Consider the following 13,173-nt stretch of genomic DNA (forward strand, 5'->3'; position numbering starts at 1 on the left):
TTATTTTTATTTACTGGCGAATTGCGTCTCATTGGTGTCTACCGCCACCTACTGTACACGAAATGTAAAGGGGCTTGACAGGTTATGCTATCTGTTATCAATCTGTTTGATGACCGAGGAGACAGGAGAATCGAAGTAGGGAATTGTGTTAGTGCGCAACAAACACCATGTTAAAAATGATAAGAGCCTTAGACCAAATACCTGCTTAAGTCAATTTATAAAATATGTTCTCCTTTTCGTACTGAACCTAGTCCATTGTTAGCCTGTATGGTTGGGTTTTTTTTTTGTGTTTTTTCTTTTACTTGTACTGGTTTGACCATTATTATTGGCAGCGACAGTGATGTAGCAGTTGCCTCGACACTGTTTTTTTTTTTGTTTTGTTTTTTTAGCTGCCATGACATATGTATGCCGCTGCAAAATGCGTTAGACCCTTTTCTCAAATTTAGACCCGCAGCATCCATTAAAAAGGACAGATTCGTAAGAAACTCCAGCTCTCAAGCATCCGTGTGTACTCCTGGATATTTTCTTCCGCTTTGGTCCAAAGCGGTGCGTGAAATCACTTTCATTCAAATAAATATTGTTTTGTAAATAATATATTTAAAAAAATGTTTTTTAGTCAATGCATTTATTATTAATTTATGTGACTCTCAAGAGTTTAGTTTATGTACACGATTGATAAAATAATCGAATATAACTGGTGCATCCGAAACATCACTCCGACACTTACTTCCGGTCTAGGGACGGAAGCGCAAAGCTGCTGTGTAATCGTACAATTTAGCTGCTACACTAGATCCGTGGGATAGTTAAAAACAATAAAAATCCAAATTAAATATGCCTGACTATTTAGGAGATGACCAGAGGAAGACAAAGGAGGAGGACAAGGATGACTCACCAATCAGAGGTGTATTTTATAAAGCAACTGTTTTTGTTAAATAATAACACATTAGCTACGTAGCTAAAGTTAGCTCAGGTGGGTAACAGCGAGATTTGCACTGTTGTGCTGTGAAAAAAATCTCAACAAAACGTAACTAGAACGTACATTTTCCGGAGAAACTGCGTATGAATGCTAGATGAATAAATATGGAGTCGTGTGGCATGATATTGTCTAAAATGGAATCATGAGAATGTGAAAAAATACCCGCATGGCATCAACTTTTGGAATATGTTAAAATTGAAACTTGCCATTGAGTTTGTTTTGAGACGCTTGCTTGCTTGTCATAATGCCAATTCATTGACGTTGTGTTGATGTTGCGTACAGCTTTGGATGAAGGAGACATTGCTCTGCTGAAAACCTATGTGAGTGTCCTGCCAGGAATGATTGAAGCAGTAAAAATTAAATATATTGTGTGTTTTAATCCACATCCTAAAACTGCATTTCATCACCAGGGTCAAAGCACTTACTCCAGACAGATAAAACAAGTGGAAGACGACATCCAGCAGCTGCTCAAAAAAATCAACGAGCTTACAGGTGAGTTCAACACATTCCACGAAAAGACCGTTTATTTGCTTCTCAAATAGAAACCATAATGTATACAGCAGTTGCACCATATACCAAAATGTTTTCCGGCTGTGACAGGTATTAAAGAGTCAGACACGGGACTGGCGCCACCAGCTCTCTGGGATCTGGCTGCTGACAAACAGACCCTTCAAAGTGAACAACCGCTACAGGTTGCAAGGTAAATGCTTTTATTTGTTTGTTGCAATTATGTGAGGTATGCGCTGGCCATGCGTTTGACCCTTTTGAATTCGATTTGAACAGATGCACAAAGATCATCAACGCGGACTCCGAGGACCCCAAATACATCATCAATGTCAAGCAGTTTGCCAAGTTTGTGGTGGACCTGAGCGATCAGGTGGCCCCGACTGACATCGAGGAGGGCATGAGAGTTGGGTGAGGAGAGGGGGGGGGGGGGGAAAATTCAATTAAGACTTCAAACACTGACAACTTTGTTTGTTGTTCAGTGTTGACAGAAACAAGTATCAGATCCACATCCCCCTGCCTCCTAAAATTGATCCGACTGTCACCATGATGCAGGTACAAACACACCAGCCAACCTCTATGTACAAATGACCTAGTAGTTAATTAACGACAAATGTACACATATAACGCATGTTCTCGTGTAGGTGGAGGAGAAACCCGATGTTACCTACAGCGACGTCGGTGGCTGCAAGGAGCAGATTGAAAAGCTGAGGGAAGTGGTTGAGACTCCCCTGCTCCATGTGAGTTGTTCACAAGGATGCAATTCACTTGGAAAGATATTCTGTCAGCCATGCATTTAATTTAGTCCTGTTGGTAGAACGGCCACAAGAGGGCGCCTTAAGCAGCCTTAGCGAGTACCCGCTACATTAAAATAAGGCGGGATACCAACACCTGTTATTAGCAGTCGCCCAACTAGTTTTTTTTAAAAAATTGTTTTCTCTCACCAGCCCGAGCGGTTTGTCAACTTGGGCATCGAGCCTCCAAAAGGCGTGCTGCTGTTCGGACCACCCGGTACCGGAAAGACCCTGTGCGCCCGTGCCGTTGCCAACAGGACGGACGCCTGCTTCATCAGAGTCATCGGCTCTGAGCTGGTTCAGAAATATGTGGGGGAGGTGAGAGAACAGTGACCGAAAAGATATATATTTAAATTCCTACTGTGCCAAGAAATAAGTATACATTTATATAGGGAGCCCGGATGGTGAGAGAACTCTTCGAGATGGCCAGGACCAAGAAGGCTTGTCTTATCTTTTTTGATGAAATCGATGCCATTGGAGGTATGGTATCCTGTTCACGTTATTTTTTTTTTTGTCTTTCAAGAAACGTTACCTCGAATGTCATTTTTGAAGGCGCACGTTTCGACGACGGCGCCGGCGGGGACAATGAGGTGCAGAGGACCATGCTGGAGCTCATCAACCAGCTGGACGGTTTCGACCCACGCGGCAACATCAAAGTGCTGATGGCCACCAACAGGCCCGACACTCTGGATCCAGCCCTGATGAGACCGGGCCGTTTGGATAGGAAGATTGAGTTCAGCTTGCCCGATCTAGAGGTGGGTCATTCTCACAAGTCCAACATACAAATCGTGGTTAAATCAGGGCGTTTTAATACATTAATTTTATTGCTGTCAAACGATTACATTTATTCAACGTATTAATCGCACAATTTTCCATAATTAATCGCGATTAAACGCATTTTTCAACTACAATTTTTTACGAAGCTTGGAACCGATATTTACTTGAGTAAAATCTTGGAATGAATGTGGAATAAAATAAAATTTCGATTCAAAGACTGTTCTAAAAGCTTTCATTGATCCTATAAGATCATTATTGTCCTGTAAAATACAACAGTTGAACTAATAGGGTATTTGAATATGGCTGTGCAAATTATTTTGGATTTCTCCAATGAGCCGTCAAGCAACATTTGTAAGTAAAACTACGTAAAAGTCCGCCTTTGCGACAGTGACTCTCCTCCAAGTTTGGCTGCACGGTGAGCAGAGGTCCACTCCTACAGGAAGTAAATCAAACTGAGTTAACTGAGTTAATTTCTTTAGTGCTGTTATGAAGTTTAATTAATCTCCATAGTTAATGCTTTAATTTTGACAGCCCTAATTAATTTTCTCGATTCCTTTTTTTTGCGCTTCAGGGCCGCACGCACATCTTCAAGATTCATGCTCGCTCCATGAGCGTGGAGAGAGATATTCGCTTTGAGCTGCTCGCTCGCCTCTGTCCCAACAGCACAGGTAGAACTACCCGAACGTAAACAAAACACTGGACAAACTTTGTTTGCCTCTCCCGACGTTGGATGTTTGGATGTCCCCGCCAGGTGCCGAGATCCGCAGCGTGTGCACGGAGGCCGGCATGTTCGCAATCAGAGCTCGCAGGAAGATCGCCACGGAGAAGGATTTCCTGGAGGCCGTGAACAAGGTCATCAAGTCCTACGCCAAGTTCAGCGCCACGCCCAGATACATGACCTACAATTAAGTGTGCATACATGTTTTCCACTTTGGCTTTTCACTTCCGAGAAGAGTCAAGAAATAATGTCTTTTTTGTTGCCAGATGTTAAAAATAAACGTTTATTCCACGAGTACCCAAGATTTGTTTTTAAAAAACATTCCCACCGTGAGCATCTGCCGTTGCGCATCTCAAAATATGAAAACACTGATTTCTCCCCATTTCATGTGCAAGCGATACTGCAAACCGACAATGTTCGCCGTTATTTGACATGTTAAACGGCACACACACATTTCCAGCACAATGCGACACCGCAGTAACATCTTAAGGATGGATTTGTCCATGAGTACCTCATACCAGTGCAAAAAAAATATATATATATATGTATATCACATTCACAGTTGGATCAGCATGCGGAATTCGGTTGTGAATGTTGACAGTGCAATACAGCATCATGAATGGTGGGGAACACCATCTCAGGGCTTACGATTTCAGAGAAGAACTGCAACTGGTCCAGCTCAGACAGCAGACTTCCTAGTTGAGCCAAGCAGGAAAAGGTGTCAGATTGCATGATTTCCATAGTTAACTCGCGATTAATTGTGCATGTTGTAAATGTACAATAAAAAAAAAAAAAATTCCCCCCCAAGTTTTTCCTACTCTTGTTGATTAGCAAAAGTGGATAAATGTTTACCTAATGCAAATATGGTTGTAGCTTTATTTCATTGCTACAGTAATTTAGAAAGTTAAGTTTAACTATGCAGTTAAAAGGAGTGTGAAACATTGAGTCAGATTTGTGTCGGTCATTTTTCTGCCAATTAATGTTTCATATTGGACAAGGGAGATGGAAAAAGTTATTTTCTTTTCAAATTAAAAGTAAATTAATTGGAACATAAAGCCCATTTTGTTAATTGTGATTTACAACTAGAATCCTTTTTAAAAAAAGAAACATCATTTATTGCAGAATTGTGCTATAGTAACCCATTTGCACTTTTGTATGCCTTTAAGTTTTACACGGATGCAAATGATCATCCTGCGGACAAGCCAGAAAGAACGGCATTGACGTTACACGAGCCAACTTCAGAAGTTGCTGAATAAAATACGCCTCAAGCATAAAGAGGAAGTGACTTGGAGTCACTCCATGTGACAAGGCCGGGCACACACTCGGCGCTAAGTGCTAAACGGTGTTTTAACTTAATGCTTCTGGACATCGTATTTAATATATATTTGTTTAATGACGTTTAAAGACAATGCTTTTTAAAGACCCGCAGAAACACACTACACACACATATACACTAATCATTGACCACAATATCCAGTGTCAAAATGCTCTAAAATGGCTGACGGTGACATTTTTAGTTTGACTAACTGGACCGACCACTTTTTTTTTTTTTTTTTTTGGGGGGGGGAAGTTCCCTTGTAACTGTTTGTATCATCAACATCCGTCATGATTACTTACTGTTGCAGCCCGCTATGGCAACTTGAACATCCACTGATGCATACTCCTTAATGACCTGCAGAGATAGACAGCGTTTTATGGACTACTAGCATACATCATCTTCATCCACAATTATTTGGATTCAATCAACTTGGACTGAGCTGTCAGCAACGAGGAGCACTTTCCTCTAGACGTGCCGCGCATGGTATTCTTAACAAGTTAAATGAATAACCTGTTTGATGGCTTTGGCTCCCACAGAGTCAATAAAGCCGATGTGTGTCCAGTCCAGGATGATGGAGTGGATGGATCTGAGGGATTGAAGGAAGGCAAGCACCTCGGAATCCGCCTCTCTATGACCTTCTTCTAGTTTGCCGTTTTTCTGATCTCCGGTGATTTTGTTAAAAGTCTCGTGCGTCATAGCTCCTTCCTTGCCCTAACAACAACAACAAAAGCCGGATAGAATTCTATTAGTTATGGAATATTCTATTAGTAGTAGTATTATTACTAGTAGGGATGTAACAATTCACTCAAGCCCCGATTCGATTTTCGGTTCCCCGTTTTCGATTCGATTTTTGAAAAATTGCTACCATGCTCGTCTTTGTGCACTCGTGTTTTTCTGCAGCCATCCACAAACGCAATACGCAATGATGTTTGGCGCAAAAGCATCATTTGATTTACACATTCAAAATGTGCTATGCATCTGGAATGAAAACATATTTCATTTTCTAGATGAATTTAATCAACTCGACTTTCGATTCATCTGGGTGAATCGATTTTTGATTAATCGTTACATCCCTAATTATTAGTAACTAAAAAATAAGGAGTCAGTGAAGTTACCTCATCATTTCTCTTCGGAGAACACGTCAGTCTTCTGTTGGCTTTTTGTTTTTTCTGAGCTTTTTTTTCCATTTGGATGTGTTCTGGGTTTACACCGGTCTGGGGAAGAAAAAAAAAAACGCATGCCGAAAATAAGATCCAAAATATAGCCCAAAAAGCATGTTTCCAAAACAGTTTTGAATCTGGATATACCTGTATGGGAATCAGAGATTTGTTAGCTCACATTTAAACTAGCTAGCGGGCGTTTCCAAAAATGTTTTTTCAATTTTAAATGTTCCCGTTTTTTTTAATTCGATCAAAACTGAGGCTGTACAATCTATTTAAAAAAAATCGAGTTTACTTTCTGCACTGAACCAACCAATGAGAGAAAGAACCACTGTGTTCCCACGCCCGCGTTACGGTCCCAAGGTAACAAGGATTACCTTCTCTTTGAGAGCGCTCACATAAAGGTCACTGTTGGCAAAGTAGATTGAAGAGTTGGAGTGGAAAATCTTAATCCCCTCGCATTCCACCGCCTTGGAACAAGACAAATCGCAGATGATCACTCTTGAGGGTGGCAACTTGGCCGGTACGCTCTCGACTAACCTCTTCGTATTCGTCCGCTTCGTAGTATAGTCCCGTGTCGGCAACCTGCCCAAGGACAGCGTTTTTCGGGCTGCAAGACAAAACAGATTGAACTTGAAATGGTGAATAGTCAATGTTGATATGTTGACAAAGTCAATACACTGACCTCTGTGTTCTATAGATGACTGTCAGTAAAGCAAATGCAATGGCGGAGAGAAGGCCATAATCCAAGCCCAATAGCACAGACGCCACAAAGGTCACCAGCCAGATGGCCTGATAAGGGAAAACAAAATCGATTCATCTGCTTTTCAAGTTGTTTAGTCTTTCTTCCATTTTGGGTTTTATTGTCGAAATGTAATCAGTTTTCAATTTTAGTTTTCGCTAAATATAATAAACTCATCATTGTATCTCTCCTACTATTGACTCGGTTAAAGTGTCAACACGACCGCTGTGAAAAAATGTGGACTTTTGCACGGTATATCTTTACATCCATTTTCTAGACTGCTTATCCTCAAGGCTAAACTGTAGGATGACGCCAGTGGCGAATTGACGCTCATCACACGTTAGCTAGCGTCCACCACTTTTTTTCGTGACCGACCACGCACTGTTTACGCATATCGCTTTCTTTGACTGACCAGTTCAATCTTGCTGGTTCTCCATAGAGCCGGGATGTCTCTGAACTGCTTAAACATCCCCAGCAGGTTGACCATGATGATGGCTGCCAACGCGGTCTGGGATACAGAAAAGACAAAAGACGCTGCAGGTAAAATGCGATCTAGCAGAGATTCATAATCGGTGTGGCTTGAGAGATCGTTTTCGAGATGAGTCGGGAAACATTGGGAACATGTTTTCATTTCTTGATTGTGGATACCAGCAAACTGGGGGACAATGTACTTGAGAAATTATGGTAATCAAACATTAAAAAAAAAATATATATATATATATATATCTATATATATATATGTTAGTGCTGTCAAAGTTAAAGCATTAACTACGGAGATTAATTTAAAATTGATAACGCAGTAAAAAAAATTAACTCAGTTTTATTTACTTCCTGTCGAGTCACTGTTGCAAAGACGGACTTTTACATAGTTTTACTTTAAAAAGTTGCTTGATGGCTCATTGGAGGAATCCAAAATAAATGTGTGCACTTTCATATTGCATATTCAGGGATCAAAGAGAACAATTCGAACAGGCCTTGAATCAAAATACACTTTTCATTTTTTTCCAGATCAATTCCAACATTTTACTCTAGTAAATATCGGTTGCAAGCTTTGTAAAAAAATTGTAGTTGAAAAGTGTGATTAATCGCGATTAACTATGGAAAATTTGGCGATTAATTAGTTTTAAAAATTTATGGGCAGTGAATGAGTTTTAATTAGTACAGGCAGCAACTGTTTTGCAGGAGACAGCTTCTCAATAACGCCTCCATGACCAAAGCTCACCTGTGGGAGCGGCTCAAAGACAAAACCAATGGCGACGATCACCAGTAGCACCAAGAGTGAGCCTAACAGTCCCGCAATCTGAAACCAAGCATTCGACAATGACAGTCAACGCGATGTTGCGTTATCGTGATGTTTTTTTTTTTTTTTTTTTATAACAGCAAATTTCACCGATTACCTGTGTTTTCCCCCCTGTGCTTTCCTGCACCAGGCTCCTTGACATGGAGCAAGTGATGGTGAACGTTTGGAAGAAAGAGCTGATGAAGTTACACAGGCCAAGGGCTATCAGCTCCTGCAAAGAATGTTTCCAATGAGGTTCATGAGATGTTGAATTCAAAAAAATAAAATTAAGTCGGTCAGTCTGGCGGAGAACAAGCTGATTCGCGTTTGTCAGCTTTGCGCACCTGATTACTGTCCACACTGTAGTTGTGCTTCAGGGCAAAGATTTTAGCGAGCGAGATTCCCATTGAGAAGCCCACAATCGCAATAGCAAAGGAGTCGGTGACCAACGTGCGCAGCAGAGAGAAGTCTGGAGCGACAGGTGGAAGAAGCCTGAGAACACACAAGAAGATAATATCAATATATTCCAGCGCCATGATGTTCGCCGTTGCGATTGGATTTTGAAGATAGTCCGAAAGCGCGTTGGCCAATCGAATTGGACCGCGTGATAGATTGCAAAATACATGTACGGGTCAGATCAGATAAAACCGTTGTCGACCGTCTTTGGAAAGATATCTAATCTACGAGGAAGATAGATTACAACTAAATAGACGTTCAACATTGAAGTCCGATTACAATCACCGATACAAGAAGGGTGAACTCTAACCCGGTCGGTATCTCCCCAACCACGTCCACATTATAGTTGCCGGCCAATGTCATGCCGTGAGAGACGCCGGTCGAGACGATGACGACGATTATCTCCCCGGGAATTGGGATGGGCAGTTTTTTTTTGAAGCGCTCGTTGAGGTGTTTGATCACGTACAGAAAGACCAGACACACAAGGCCGAGGATGAGCGTGGTGACATTAGTGCTTGTAATGTCACTCAATACTGCCTTGACGCTCTGCAAAGAAAAAAGACAACAGATAAGGTTTGTGTAAAAAAAAAAAAAAAAAATTGTAGAAAATATTTAGAAACTCACAAATATAACAGAGAGGGGCCCGCTGAAACGCTTTGTTTTCACTCCCAGCAGGTATTTTAACTGGGAGACCACCACGTGCACGGCGGCTGCCGTCGTGAAGCCTCGCACCAGGGGCTCTGTCAGGTAAATCGCCACAAAGCCAAACCTGAGGAGACCTAAAATAATCTAATGAGGAGAAAAAAGGGCAATCACTCGGATGAAAGAGATTCACGGTCAAATTTGTGACCGGACTGACCTGAATGATTCCCACCAGGGTTGTGAGCACCACAGCCACCTGGACCCTCCTGGCGTCACGCGCCGCCACATCAAAGATGGCCGACGCGTTGGTCCCATTCGTGGACGGCATGTAAGAGTCGGGAACCTCCCTGACTGCAACGCTTCCAATCATCAGGCTTATTACTGCGAAGGTGCCTGCAAATCGCGAATGAAGTGACGCTACTTTTTTTTTTTTTTTTCAATTCGGATTACTATCGAGTACATGTTTTATCGATGCAGTCAATAGTACAGTCGGGGTGAGTTTTGGTAAGGATGTTGCAATACAATACAATCGTATCGCGATACGATATTATCACGATATCGCGATGTTCTACCCAGTTAATATCAAAATTACATGTAGAGATGAGAAATGATGTCAATCAGAAGCTATAAATCAGAGGACAAATTGAGTCCAAACTATTTGCTTCAAAACATCCTATTTATTATTGGTGTTTTTGCACATTTTCTCTGGGAAAAAAAAAAAATGGAGTGTTACACACTGCTATCATTAAATCGATATTAGAAGCTGAAAAATCGATATTATATTTGGCGGCAGAAAATCGCGATATATTGGCAAATCGTTTTTTTTTTTTTTTCCACACCCCTATAGTACAGTACTGTCATTTCCCAATATTGCAGTTTTTGCCCTGATAATTACCATAGTATAAGAACGAAAATGCAGTTGAAAAATATGCAGTTGAAAAATATACGAGTACAGTAAATTCTCATCTCGGGGGGCGTCCATTTTATCACTTGCTGTCGACGGAAAATGACATCACAGTTGCTCAGGTAACAACCAATCACGGCTCACCTGATTGTTGTTACCTGAGCAACTTGCTTGCTCATTGTGTATTTTTTTTTTGTTGTTTTTTTTTTTTTTTAATTCTCACCTATGGATATGTGCCTGGATGTGCCGAAGAAAGTGTAGAGCAGAACAGGGTAGAACGACGAGTACAGACCATAAACTGGAGGCACAGCAGCCAGCATAGCATAGGCAAGACCTACGGTGCGAGAGAGGGAAAGCTATTCAAATAAACTGTTGAACTCATAAACAAAAGTGTCCTCAAAACCTCGGCGCTACAGAGATACGAAAACCAAAACAGCAGGTCGCAATAAGGAGCGCCTCTGGAGTTGGCAACGGGCCCCCTAAACATCACTCATTGTTATTCCAAACGATTTCTCATGTCCGCTGGGCAGGCAAGTCCAGCGATTCAACTGAAGGCTGCTCACCTTGAGGGAGTTGCACAACGCCAGTGCTAAGACCTGAGACCACATCGTGAAAAAGGTATTCCCTGACGGGATACTTTGGCAGCCATGCGAGAATAGGCAGGAAGCTCAGAACTGCTGCCTTTGCTCGCCGGGACGAACATCTAAGAAAAAAAGACAAGGTCTTGGAGGGTCTTTGTTGTCAAAATGGGACTTCGACTGCACGTCGATTTTCAATCACGTCATCATTACAACAAAAGCAATTTCTTCTCTTGACTTACTGGAAGTAAAGTGCAAGCTTCTGTTGGAGGGTGGTGGTTTTCTCTTTGCGGTGGAGAAGCTGTGACCTGAGGTGGGCCTCGTCGTAGACGGGACGCTCGATCTTGTACATCAGCAACCTGGCTGCATTGTCCAACTGTACGATTGCCGTTGCTGCTTCTTCCTCTTCTTTTGGCTCCATCAGAATTGTTTCCTGTCTGTCCTCATTCCTTTGACTAATCCATAGGAAAACACAATGTTTATAAAACCCAAAACATTGGGGCGATTGTTTTAATTAGGACACGACCGATATGGATTTTTTTTTTTTTTTTTTAGGCTTTTATGCTGATTCTAACATTTGGCAGAATAAAATGCAGATAACCGATTAATCAGGCAATTTTTTGCCGATTATAAAAGCAAACGTCAGCCGATCACGTCCATAAAATATACATATTGCAAAGATGTCAAAATGATGACATGATATAATTTTATTTAAAATGTGTATTTCCTAATTTTAACAATACATCCCTTACCTAAGCCCGTATCGACTTGGTGAAACAAGACAATGTGTTTTTTACAAATACATCAAAAATAACAGACAATGTTGATGCTCTCATTTGGGCCCCTTTGCAAAATTAATTGCCCAGCCCTGATCTAAATCAATTAATCTTATATTGTGTGAGAGGTATTTGATGATGTATGCAACCTGTCAGAGTCTCGTATTGAAATAACTGCAAGCTACTGCCTTATCAATTCTATTTGTACATAAAGACGTGTAAAACAAAGGTGATGCGGTAGGCAGATTTAGTAAGAGTAAAGGCAGTTGACAGCCCTTCTTTAGCTAGCTAACATAGCATTAACGGCATTAGTAGCCGGCTTGAACGAAATCAATCAAATAACCTCAGTTTGACCGGAAGACTTTCGTAACGTAAGCTAACACAAGGGTGTTACTTAAAAGCCAGCGTTCTTACCTCCTCTCCTCCTCCAGTTAGGATGCTGCGGGCTGGACGTGAACTTTACAAGAACGACCTTCTGAGTTAAAGTTTAACAGAGGGACCGTGATTCGAGGGGGGCGATTGTGGGGACGACCGTTTACAAAAGTACAGAGATCGCCTCGGAAGATGTAGATGAGCTACTCGATTGACATTTACGGTTGACTTCCGGTTTACGCGTCGAGCGTTCCTCATCGTGTTCGACGCGTTCACGTGGGGTTTAAATAGGATTCACAAAAATATGACTATTGTATAAATAGTCTGGTTTCACGACTGGAATAATCAGTCCGCATAACGTGTTCCAAGAAGATTCGATTCGTTCGCTTACGTTTCTGTGCTGCAAATTCTAGTTCAGGTAAGATGTCTTCACGTTGACGAGCTGGTTGGCGACCGCATGACGTCAGGAAAAATGATAATCGTGATAAATAATAATAATAATAATAATAATCCTCATCATCATCATCATCATCATAATAATAATCATAATAATAATTAGTTATCCAATAAAAAATCTAATTTAAAAGTAAACTTTTTATTTTATTTTTTTACGCTTTATTTTAAAGCCCCTGTCAGTGAACATTATGAGGACCATAACATATTATCTGATTCATAAGCATGGATACCTGCCTAGCAATCATTTGTTTCAATGCAAGCAAAAAAAAAGCTTTGCATCATTAAAGCTTTACATCATTAAGTAGTAGCTTTTTTATTGAAAAGAAAAGGACAACATTGTTTCATTAAAATGTATTGCAAACATATTGCTGAGTGTTTCCATCAATTTTCCCCACACAAACATTTTTTTGTCAAACTACAATGACATCAGTGCAACATCATGCGGACTTTCAATCATCTTATCTGCTACAATATATTGTCTAATAGTCTGCATGCTTAATTATTGTATGAAATAATACCAAGGAGACCAAATGGTTATAATCCAAATATAGGGCAATACAGTGCAGCAATCCCAAACATGTAAACTGTATTTTGGTTACTTTAAGTGTGCTATACCACTGACTGCATTATTACCTTTGCATAGACACAATGTTAAATCCATGGTACTTCATTTGCATTACAGAACATACAGTATAAATACGATAAGAAACTTTGCTTTTGG

At 40.9% G+C, this 13,173-nt stretch overlaps 2 protein-coding genes and 1 long non-coding RNA gene across 5 annotated transcripts; 2 read left to right on the forward strand and 1 right to left on the reverse strand.

Moving 5' to 3' along the window:
- The first annotated feature begins 732 nt into the window (after nucleotides 1–732).
- On the forward strand, nucleotides 733–4,066 carry psmc2 (proteasome 26S subunit, ATPase 2). The gene is made up of 12 exons (XM_086022034.1): nucleotides 733–901; nucleotides 1,259–1,296; nucleotides 1,387–1,468; nucleotides 1,577–1,676; nucleotides 1,760–1,891; nucleotides 1,963–2,035; nucleotides 2,125–2,220; nucleotides 2,428–2,592; nucleotides 2,667–2,754; nucleotides 2,827–3,029; nucleotides 3,623–3,719; nucleotides 3,803–4,066. The coding sequence occupies exons 1-12, from the start codon at nucleotides 832–834 to the stop codon at nucleotides 3,958–3,960; spliced, it is 1,302 nt and encodes a 433-aa protein (XP_085878160.1). The 5' UTR covers nucleotides 733–831; the 3' UTR covers nucleotides 3,961–4,066.
- On the reverse strand, nucleotides 4,039–12,383 carry slc26a5 (solute carrier family 26 member 5). The gene is made up of 18 exons (XM_086022033.1): nucleotides 12,039–12,383; nucleotides 11,091–11,303; nucleotides 10,834–10,973; nucleotides 10,494–10,604; nucleotides 9,584–9,759; nucleotides 9,349–9,513; nucleotides 9,035–9,270; nucleotides 8,613–8,760; nucleotides 8,387–8,500; nucleotides 8,212–8,289; nucleotides 7,402–7,497; nucleotides 6,933–7,039; nucleotides 6,788–6,857; nucleotides 6,625–6,717; nucleotides 6,203–6,301; nucleotides 5,598–5,798; nucleotides 5,387–5,441; nucleotides 4,039–4,464 (listed from the first exon to the last, which is right to left on the reverse strand). Exons 2-18 carry the CDS (start codon nucleotides 11,267–11,269, stop codon nucleotides 4,337–4,339), a joined length of 2,196 nt encoding a protein of 731 aa, XP_085878159.1. The 5' UTR covers nucleotides 11,270–11,303; nucleotides 12,039–12,383; the 3' UTR covers nucleotides 4,039–4,336.
- LOC147126668 (uncharacterized) lies at nucleotides 6,359–8,572 on the forward strand. Of its 3 annotated transcripts, none has more exons than XR_015084639.1 (3): nucleotides 6,359–6,770; nucleotides 7,429–7,529; nucleotides 8,154–8,572. It is a non-coding gene; the product is annotated as an uncharacterized LOC147126668 (long non-coding RNA). The 3 variants fall into 3 exon arrangements; XR_015084638.1 differs by having other exon boundaries at nucleotides 6,363–6,770; nucleotides 8,172–8,572; XR_015084640.1 differs by having other exon boundaries at nucleotides 6,365–6,770; nucleotides 8,420–8,572.
- Nucleotides 12,384–13,173: the final 790 nt, after the last annotated feature.

The sequence above is a fragment of the Filicampus tigris genome, chromosome 22, assembly GCF_054856515.1.
Source record: "Filicampus tigris isolate MCC_2025a chromosome 22, RoL_Ftig_1.0, whole genome shotgun sequence".
NCBI classification, from domain to species: domain Eukaryota; kingdom Metazoa; phylum Chordata; class Actinopteri; order Syngnathiformes; family Syngnathidae; genus Filicampus; species Filicampus tigris.

What these genes read in the sequence shown, in the direction of transcription:
- slc26a5 (XM_086022033.1), bottom strand. Translation starts at nt 11,269, where the DNA reads ATGGAGCCAAAAGAAGAGGAAGAAGCAGCAACGGCAATCGTACAGTTG. An exon ending in AAGCGGACGAATACGAAGAG is followed by an intron (nt 6,718 to 6,787) that starts GTTAGTCGAGAG and finishes TCTTGTTCCAAG; the next exon opens with GCGGTGGAATGCGAGGGGAT. An exon ending in TGCCATAGCGGGCTGCAACA is followed by an intron (nt 4,465 to 5,386) that starts GTAAGTAATCAT and finishes TGGCTCAACTAG; the next exon opens with GAAGTCTGCTGTCTGAGCTG.
- psmc2 (XM_086022034.1), top strand. Translation starts at nt 832, where the DNA reads ATGCCTGACTATTTAGGAGATGACCAGAGGAAGACAAAGGAGGAGGAC. An exon ending in GGATGACTCACCAATCAGAG is followed by an intron (nt 902 to 1,258) that starts GTGTATTTTATA and finishes TGTTGCGTACAG; the next exon opens with CTTTGGATGAAGGAGACATT. An exon ending in TGAAATCGATGCCATTGGAG is followed by an intron (nt 2,755 to 2,826) that starts GTATGGTATCCT and finishes TCATTTTTGAAG; the next exon opens with GCGCACGTTTCGACGACGGC.